We start from the raw sequence: 10,245 nt of genomic DNA, 5'->3' as shown, positions 1-10,245 counted from the left end.
TTTGCCCGCGAAAAAGGTCTCTTGCAGGCATCAAAAAAAGATGGTGACATCTTACTGGCTGTACGCGTCTACGTCACTACGTGGAGCCGTTCAGCTGCAATAGCCGTCTGCTTATTCCTGCGGCATTAAGGGAGCTGTGTCCGTGTGCTTTAGAAGAAGATGCGAGTCTCCGAAAATGTCGAGCAGTGCTTGCCTTTCACCTTCAGAAAGTGCTCTTTACTTGTACAAATAGAGTTTTGAAAATCATACGGACGACGAACATTAGGCTGAAATCACAGGAGGTCCGTTCGTAATGTCAAAGAAATCCACCAAGCCGCTGAGTATCTAAAAGTGGAAGAAGTCATCTCTAAATGTAAAATGAAGATGGAAGCCAGTGCTGGGATTCCCATCCATGCCACCCCTGAGATGCCTGAGCTTGGAGCTAGCGCCGACTTGCCGCAGCAGCCTTGCTTTCTCCATTTTGGAGATCAAAATAACAAGAAGTTGGACGGTGCTTGCACAGATGTCCTTCGCTTACAAACAAAGAGGCTAATTTGGAAGAAAAAATCGTCCCTAGCCCGGAAACGAAAAAGACTCTTCAGTGTTCACAAAAAGCTACAAAACAAAATTGCACAGCACCACCGGAGGGAAACACATAAAAACTCTTCGATAGAAATGCTAATGGATGCCAACAAACTATCCTCCGAGATAACTGAACAAGCTACACAAGTGAATGACGACTTGGAGTTACAGTTCGCATCTGCGTTTGAAAGTGAAACTTTTTTAACACCAGACATTGCAGGTCACCCTACCGCAATGAAACACGAACACGCAAAGCCACAGAGCTGTGCTCTGAAAGAACACTGCTTTTCAAACACAGACTATGCAGAAAGCGTCTTTGACCTGGAGGGCTCAGAGAAGGACATAGAAGGAAAGTACTCAAAGACAAGGCCCATATGCAACACTTGTGGCAAGGTGTTTTCTGAAGCCAGCAGCCTACGACGGCACATGCGAATTCATAAGGGAGTGAAACCATATGTATGCCACCTCTGTGGGAACAGAACGCAACCGTCTCTTCCACATCCATCTTTCTGATTTCTTCCTACCGCATCTGACATTCTCCATAAACCCCTTAATAATTACTGTAAAAAATCGAAGCCACTGACACAACACCCTCAAATGCTAAAAAAATAGCTATTAAAGGAAGGATGCAATCTGACCAGGGAATACACTAATTCTAATTCGGAGTTCACTGTGCTACCAAATTATGCATTAATCATGACCGAGACCAGGTAATTTAAAGGAGGCAAATAAAAACCGTTCAAATTGTGAAGGTCAATGTACAATGTCATCTCACCCGAACCTTTATGTTATTACCCAGCCGTATGGTGCTCAATTTACCCACCTCAAAAATGTATGTGGAAGTCTGTGTCGGCACTGCCAGGACTGAACCTGGTCTGCACAACGATCTTGGCACTGGGTGTTTTCTCGCAGCAGTATTTTACCTAGCAGAAACTACTCCCAGGTCTGGCTTTAGCGCTGGTGGGCGCCCTGATGCCACAGTTTTTTGGGCGCCCCCTCATTGACCTCCTTCTGCACAAATTCCTTCACTACCAAACAGTGCTTAATTTGTAAAAAAAAAAAAAAAGAGAAATGCCAGGGCCCTCGTCAGATGGCCACTGCAGCTTGCACCATCCCGTACCCCTGTCAGCGCCTCCAATGTCAGAACCAACACACTACCGAACATCATACCCTAAAAGTGACACTGTTCAGATTATTATAGACCCCCAAATCTATAGGATTCACTTGGGCTGCTGGTATTAGTCCATTTTAAAGAATATTGAATGAATAAAGAATAATGCTCTGTTCCTCTTGAAAGCAGAAATACATCACCAATATGTGGCAGACTGTCATCAGTGCAGATGTTGACAATTAGGTGCCGGTGCAGAGCACTGGAAACCACTGGCTCAAATTAAGCCATGCTACTACCCTCCAACAGTGCCGTTCCCATCTCAATAGCCCCTCTCTGACATACATTTCATTTTTATAGCCCTACTCATAGTTCACTCACTATTAGTTCTGCCATCTCCATGGCACACATTATTTGCAGCAGGCAATGCATCTCCACCAACTACCATCCTGAGCACTAGGGCGCCTGGTGAAGAGGTTTCACGCCTCATGGGTCCTGGAGGTAGCAATGTCCCTGCAGGGATGCATACATGGGCACTAAAACATTCCAGGGTGAAATAGGGCCCCCTCTTACGAGGTTAGGATTAGAGCTGTGCTTCAGTAGACCTGCAAGCACCTTAAACATGCCTACTTCAAAGTGGAATACTCTGCTACAATAGTTTCCATTGGTTTGAGGCTGAAAAAAATGATTATGAGTAAAATAAAGTGCCGCAATAATGCCGCTAAATTTCCATTTTTGTGCCGCTAAATTTCCATTTTTGTGCCGCTAAATTTCCAAATTTATGCCGCAATAATCTGGGGGGTCTGCCAAATGTACCTGAAGGAGGACCTTCCCTAAATCGAAACCCTGCCTGCCCTCCGAGCCGACCCACACTTCTTCACGTGGAGGGCTTTCCCTTTCCGAGAATGGAAACGCCTCCAAGCCAAGTCTCGCTTCACCTCACGGAGACCTTTCCGTGAAGTCCTTGTAGCCCTCAGTGCCAGGTCCCCCTCGCCTCACAGAGGAGCGAACCGCTCCCTGCCGGTTTGAATCGTTGAAGGTGAATGACAGTCGGCGGCGCGAGCCCAACCGCTCCTGACAGGACGTTCCACACGCAGCAGAGAAAAAAAAAAACGCGGAAGTGCCGTACGCCTCCTAACAGCGATGTGACGTCAGCAAAGCACGCGCGCGCCGGGCTCCCAACCATTCCCCTACGCGGAGAAAGGAAGAGGGGAGACCGTTAGGCGAGCGTGTGCGCGCGGCCCCGTCCCCTTTGCCGCGCGCTGCGCATGCGCAGTCCGGTCCGCAGAGCCGCCTCCGCTCCCCCATTCCCGGCGCTCGGTACGGCGCGGTTCTGACAGGAGTGTTCGCCCGAGGGGGAACGGCGGGAGAGCAGAGGCCGGGGGCCGCCGAGGGGAGCCGGGCTCCGCCGTCTGTCTGTCAGCCCCGGGGCGCGGAGACGCCCGGGCGCCGCCGCCGCCACCATGAGCATCGAGATCCCGGCCGGCCTGACCGACCTGCTGCAGGGCTACACCGTGGAGGTGCTGCGCCAGCGGCCGCCGGACCTGCTGGAGTTCGCCGTGCAGTACTTCAGCCGCCTGCGCGACGAGAAGCAGCTGGAGCTGCTGCGGGATGGCGGCGGCCGCGGGCACAAAACTCACGTCAACTTCGAGGCGGAGGAGCAGCCCATGCAGACCGAGTCCAACGGCGAGGAGGACGAGGACGACGACTCCGACTTCGAACGTAAGCCGGGGCTGCGGGGTGCGGGCTGCCGGGGACCCCCTGCCTCCCCTGCACCCTGCCAACGCCTCGTTCACACGTCCGGCTCTGCCTGCAGCTGCAGGACTGCCCCTCGCCCACTCCGAGCAGGGATACCCCTCCTGCCCCTCTCTGTGGCCCACCCCTGTGTATAATGAGACCTGTCACTGCTCCTGTCAGCCCCCCCCATGTCTTTAGAATCCCTCACACCCTCCTGTCAGCCCCCCCCTGTCTTCAGAATCCTCACCCCCTCCTGTCATTCCTTCCTGCCACATCCCTGACCCCCCTTCTGTCAGTGCTCCTGTCTAGCAGCCTCATACTGTCAGTCCCTCCTGTCAGAAGCTCCCTCCTGCCCATCTCTCTGGCACACCCCTGTGTATAAGGAGACCTGTCACTGCCCCTGTCTTCAGAATCTCCCACCCCTCCTGTCATTCCTTCCTGCCACATCCCTGACCCCCCTTCTGTCAGTGCTCCTGTCTAGCAGCCTCATACTGTCAGTCCCTTCTGTCAGAAGCTCCCTCCTGCCCAGCTCTCTGGCCCACTCCTGTGTATAATGAGACCTGTCACTGCCTCTGTCAGTCCCCCTGTCTTCAGAATCCCGCAACCCCTCCTGTCAAGCACCCCCTGTCTTCAGAATCCCTCACCCCCTCCTATCAGCCCCCTGTCTTCAGAATCCCTCAACCCCTCCTGTCAGCCCCCCGTCTTCAGAATCCCTCACCCCCTCCTGTCAGCCCCCCCTGTCTTCAGAATCCTCACCCCCTCCTGTCATGCCTTCCCGCCACATCCCAGACCCCCACCTTCTGTCAGTGCTCTTGTCTAGCAGCCTCAAACTGTCAGTCCCTCCTGTCAGAAGCTACCTCTCATGCCCATCTCCCTGGCCCATCCCTGTCTATAATGAGACCTGGATCTCTGACCCCCCCTCCTGTCACTGCTCCTGTCAGTTCCTCCTGTCTTCAAAATCCCTGACCCCCTCCTGCCTTCAAAATCCCTGACCCCCCTCCTGGCAGTACCTCCTGCCTTCAAAATCCCAGACCCCCCCTCCTGTCAGTCCCTCCTGCCTTCAAAATCCCAGACCCCCCTCCTGTCAGTCCCTCCTGCCTTCAAAATCCCAGACCCCCCCTCCTGTCAGTCCCTCCTGCCTTCAAAATCCCAGACCCCCCCTCCTGTCAGTCCCTCCTGCCTTCAAAATCCCAGACCCCCCTCCTGTCAGTCCCTCCTGCCTTCAAAATCCCAGACCCCCCCTCCTGTCAGTCCCTCCTGCCTTCAAAATCCCAGACCCCCCCTCCTGTCAGTCCCTCCTGTCTTCAAAATCCCAGACCCCCTCCTGTCAGTCCCTCCTGTCTTCAAAATCCCTGGCACCCTGTCATTCCTTCCTGCCACATCCCAGACCCCCCTTCTGTCAGTGCTCCTGTCCAGCAGCCTTCTCCTGTCAGTCCCTCCTGTCTTCAAAATCCCTGACCCCCCTGTCATTCCTTCCTGCCACATCCCAGACCCCCCCTTCTGTCAGTGCTCCTGTCCAGCAGCCTCCTCCTGTCAGTCCCTCCTGTTTCAAAATCTCTGACCCCCCGGTCATTCCTTCCTGCCACATCCCAGACCCCCCCCCCTTCTGTCAGTGCTCCTGTCCAGCAGCCTCCTCCTGTCAGTCCTTCCTGTCTTCCGAATCCCTGACCCCCCCCTCTCCTAACAGTACTCGTGCCTGAGAGACTGCCCCCTCCTTGCCTGACAGGATCTGCTTCCTCTCCTCCCTGCCATCAAGTCATGACAGGCATACCCTTCCTTCCATCCCCTGCTCTTTCTTCCATCCTTTTCTCTCTGTTTGTTGCTACAGCTTGTCTTTCACACAGTGGGTCACTCGGTTCAGTTCCTCTTGCCCGACAATGCCACCTGTCTGACGGCCTCTGCCACCTGTCTGACGGCCTCTGCCACCTGTCTGACGGCCTCTGCCACCTGTCTGACGGCCTCTGCCACCTGTCTGACGGCCTCTGCCACCTGTCTGACGGCCTCTGCCACCTGTCTGACGGCCTCTGCCACCTGTCTGACGGCCTCTGCCACCTGTCTGACGGCCTGTGCCACCTGTCTGACGGCCTGTGCCACCTGTCTGACGGCCTGTGCCACCTGTCTGACGGCCTGTGCCACCTGTCTGACGGCCTGTGCCACCTGTCTGACGGCCTGTGCCACCTGTCTGACGGCCTGTGCCACCTGTCTGACGGCCTGTGCCACCTGTCTGACGGCCTGTGCCACCTGTCTGACGGCCTGTGCCACCTGTCTGACGGCCTGTGCCACCTGTCTGACGGCCTGTGCCACCTGTCTGACGGCCTGTGCCACCTGTCTGACGGCCTCTGCCACCTGTCTGACGGCCTCTGCCACCTGTCTGACGGCCTCTGCCACCTGTCTGACGGCCTCTGCCACCTGTCTGACGGCCTCTGCCACCTGTCTGACGGCCTCTGCCACCTGTCCGACTGCCTTTCCTATTGCCCTGCAGACTCTGCACCCTCTCCTGTCTTTCATTGAGCTGTAGCAAGCGGATTCTGCTTCCTTATTTTCCTCCTTCCTCTTCCTACTGCACTCCTACCTGGCAGGCTGTGTCCCGCCTCTTACCTGCCAGTACACCCTGCCTCCATCCCTCCATGTTGATTCAGAAACCTACCTGTCGTGAAGTCACCCCCCCACCCCCGCTTGACCTGCTGATCCTGCTCGACATGTTGCTTCCTTTCATCTGGACCATCACCCAGGACCTCTTGTCTGCCAATGTCGCATGCCTGACTGCCTTCCTTAGTTTTTAGCCCTGGCATAGACTCCCATTTGGCAGTATAGACTTTTCAAGATACCGAGCCGTTACCGAACAGCCTTTAAGTGGTACCACTTACCTTACCCTTTTCTCAACTTCTCCGGATTGTGTGCGCCCTTCACAGGCCAGCTTCTCCTGCATGGCCTAGTTCCTCATAACTAGCGTGTTTGGTCCTGGAAGGCAAAGGAGGCTGCAGGGTTTCTGCTTCTGACACATTTCGTCTTCCTGACTATTTTCTTTGGGTCTGCATGGCAAGCTCTTATCCGAGGGTCTGGTAGGAGCAAGGGTTTGTTCCTCTGGCACTTGACCCATTTCTAGCCTGGTCCTGTCTCTTTACGCCTTTCATGGAGGACTGTGCTGTCATGTCTGGGCCAGAGGGGCTCGGAGGTCTCCTCCCTGCTGCCCATTCTGGGATCTACCCCTTCTGCCTTGTCCACCCTGGGTCTCCATCTCTTAGCCTTCGATGGGGAGTGCCATACAGCGGGTTTTTCAAGTATTTACCTGACCTCTGTTGTATTGCCCCAATGTACTTGTTATATGTATCAGTAAAGTAAGTAAAGATATGTTTAAAAAAAGAACCTCAAGCACTTTAAAATGCTTTTAGTCCGAAGCTGATCGCTAGTTCGGACAGTATTTGTGAATGTGCACAGTTGCTGTTTGCATTCAGTCATGCTCTTACCTGTATCAGCTTCTTAAACACATTAAAACTACTCATTTTCTTTAAAAAAACAAATACACATATCTACGTACTTTGCTGGTGTTCTACGGCTCAGTGAACATTGCATGCACACACAGGGAGACTGCCCCATAGGCCTTTTCAGGCTCCACGTTCTCTCATACACTGCTTTGTATGAGCAGGCACTTAAACTCCCGAACACTTAGTTGCATTGGAAAAGGGGCGTGCCTGTATTTTACAGCAGAACTGAAATACTTCCACAGACAGAGTACCACTTCCCAGTAGGCCGTATATATTCTGATCTAATGAGCACCTTGTCTTCTAGCTTTTATGCAAACACTGTCTTTTCACCTTTTGACACAAAGACTCAGCCTTATCACTAAATTTGTCCATAACATGCTCAATTGCTGTCCTGAGTCTGTCCGAGCCAGTGTCAAAGCAGTTATTATTTCTGTCCCACCTTATGCTGAGAGCTCGGATTGCACACGATTATCTACTGCTTTGTGAATACGAAATGGATCTTCTACGAATATGTAGTAACTCGTGTTTAAAGATTCAGAGGAAAAGTAGATGTGCTGAGTTCGAACCGTGTAGACTTTTTTAGGTCTCGCCTGTCGATGCGCATGAGCGAGACTATAGGGGCTCATCCACTCTTTATCCACACTGCAAGGAATCGTGGCGATTCCTTGCAGTGCCCGTGACTTTTAAGGTCAATGCGCATGCGCATTAAGCTTATGCGCATGCGCATTGACCTTAAAAGTCACGGGCGCGTGCATGTCCGTCTTTGTTTACCCGCTCCGCCCCCTCCCGCCGTGTCGCCTTGCCTACTCTCTTCCACAGCCTCCCCCAGCTCCGCCCCCTCACTACTTGATTGCACGGCCGCTAGGCCGTGCCTCCCCTACTCTCCTCCCCCCTCCTCCTCTCCTCCCCTGCCTGCCTGCCGCTAGCCTTGCCTACTCTCTCTCGCACCCTCCCCCAGCTCCGCCCCCTCACTACTTGATTGCACGGCCGCTAGGCCGTGCCTCCCCTACTCTCCTCCCCCCTCCTCCTCTCCTCCCCAGCCTGTGTGCCACTGGAGCGGGCCACACTGCTTTGGAAAACACACCAACTCATACAATGGACTTCCATTTGAAAGGAACAGTTTCCACAGCTATCTGTGCACGCCTACACGCGGCTCCCGTCAGCTGTCTGAACAAGCCTGGCAGTATCCAGCCCACATCCAAAGGTCAGAAGTGGCCCCAAACAGGAAATATATGGGTGTGCTCCGTGGCGAGGCCGTCGCTAATTAGATATGTGAAACTAGACAGCCTCTGAGCTCAGCGTCAAATACAGGTTTAAGTAGGTCACCTCTGCTAAACGATTCCTTAGTGGAAATGTTCGACCAAAGGCAGGGAGTTATCTTTCATGCTATCTTTCTTTTATTCGCTTTTCAAAGCAAAGGCAGAAGGCACGCAAGATGTGCGTCTCCCAGCGATTACCAAAGCAATTGTCAGCTTCGTCTAAAATGTTGCATCATTTTCCAGCCAAATGTTTTAAATCAGGATTTAACTCGGCAAATGTGTAGGGCTTTTCAGCATGCGGTTCCTTTTCACCAGCTTCTTGGCAGGTAATGACTGCAGAAGACACCTATGTAGGCGAGGCAAAATTTAAATTAGGACAGCAAATGTTGCAAAAATCAGGAATTTCGTATTACGCAAAATTACACTTTATGCCACGTCTCGCATTTACACTCGTGGGAAACTCGTTTTCAGATACCTCACGTAGATACATTGTGCGCTTGAAATAGTCGTTTGTCAGCATCTTATGTGACTTTTTTGTTCAAAGTTATCTTTTGCATGAAAAAAAAAGTAATGGGAGATTTCGGCAAACATTTCGAAATGCAAAACAATATTGTTTTCACAAATTCAACCAAAAAAAAAAATACCCCTACGGTTCATGCTTCATTCACTTCCAATGGCTTTTGGCCTTTTACGTCAAATTAGCAGTTTTGCGCCATTCAAGCCAAATAGGAAATCAGAAATGTTAAAATTTGCTCACGGTGAAGAGGTGAGGCTGTGTGACTCATTCCATGCGGAGGTCTGCCCCATTTTCTTGGGTAAGCATTGGCTGTAGTTATGCATTGGATGCTATGGGACTAAATGAATTGTTCATTCTATAAGAATAGACAAATATAGGTGGCCAACTGCGGACTGTGACAGGTGTACGAAAGGAGAGCTGGCGAGCTTACAGGAAAAGTCAGTCTAGTTAAGGAAGTGCGTGAAAAGCTACTATTTTCAGCTTTTCCATTAGTGTTTGTTGATTGGCAATCCCCCCTCACTTTATCTCCCCTTCTCGCCCACCGGCAAGAAGGATCCGGATTTTTGCTTTTTGTTTTTTAAGCTATTCCTTAGACATTCTTCCACTTCACCTACACGTGTTCGATACTGGATTTATGATCCTGGCAGGAAACAGTAGTGGGGTCATTGGAATCGTACCTGCAGGTGTCTTTGTCAATGGTCCAGGGAATGTTTCAATCAATTCTTTGCTTCACTAAGAGCCAGTGAAGAGGTCGATGGTTAGGGTCCTTTGTAGCATCTTACCAATACTAAATCAAAATCTGGCTACCTGATTCTGTACCCTCACTACCCACCCTCACCCTCACTCACCCTCACTCACCCTCAACCCCTCACCCTCACACAGTGCAATAGGTCTCGGAGCATTTGAGTTAGAGCTTTTAGAAATGTTTATGGCTTTTTTTTTAATTCTTTAGCATTGGCTACAGGAAACAAAAATGCTAAAGATTTACACAAAAACCCATAAACAATTCTAAAAGCACTAACTCTAATGCTGCGAGACCTATTGCATTTCCAATGCTTGTTTCTGTAATGTTTGTGTTATTGTTGAGGTGCAAATCGAAGAAATGGCTTGATGGTTCCTGGATTCTAGTTGTGATTCGGTGGGGTGCACAGAAGTCAAAAAGTTAAGAACCTTTGCTTTGTCTTCTTAGAGTTTGGACTTGTTCATATTTATTTATTTAAACACACATAGCCCAGTGAAAACTGTGGAAAGTAAGAAGCTGGTGACATAAGTTGGTAAATTCATTTGGAAGAAATTACACTATTTTAGCTTCTCAGTTGCTTTGTGGGTGGGGTGGGGGCAAAGAAGGAAAAATAACAAGTTATTTATATTTGCCTAAAACAGTTAAAACAAGAGTTCAGTCAAATTGAGTAAATTAATTCTCAGTAAATGTAGGACCGAAAAGAAAGTCAGTAGTTTGTTCAATTCTTTTCTGAAAGCCAAAGAGGATTGAGTGTCCTGAAGATGTCTGGTTGCACGCTCAAGGCTGATACAGCAAGGTTTGTTGTTGGTGGCCGTTTTAAATGTAGTGGATTCAAG

At 51.0% G+C, this 10,245-nt stretch overlaps 1 protein-coding gene across 1 annotated transcript in view; it reads left to right on the top strand.

Annotated features, from left to right (window-relative positions):
- The first annotated feature begins 2,635 nt into the window (after window positions 1-2,635).
- PRKAR2A (protein kinase cAMP-dependent type II regulatory subunit alpha) overlaps window positions 2,636-10,245 on the top strand; it is a 610,052-nt gene continuing 602,442 nt past the window's right edge. Inside the window, exon 1 of the mRNA XM_078661792.1 lies at window positions 2,636-3,391. Coding sequence (XP_078517918.1) covers window positions 3,133-3,391 — 259 coding nt within the window. The 5' untranslated portion in view covers window positions 2,636-3,132. The remainder of the gene's footprint in view (window positions 3,392-10,245) is intronic.

The sequence above is a fragment of the Lissotriton helveticus genome, chromosome 9 (assembly GCF_964261635.1).
Source record: "Lissotriton helveticus chromosome 9, aLisHel1.1, whole genome shotgun sequence".
In the NCBI taxonomy this organism is placed as follows: Eukaryota; Metazoa; Chordata; class Amphibia; order Caudata; family Salamandridae; genus Lissotriton; species Lissotriton helveticus.
The sequence above is the reverse complement of the archived record's forward strand: the minus strand, read 5'-3'. Positions and strand labels throughout refer to the sequence as shown.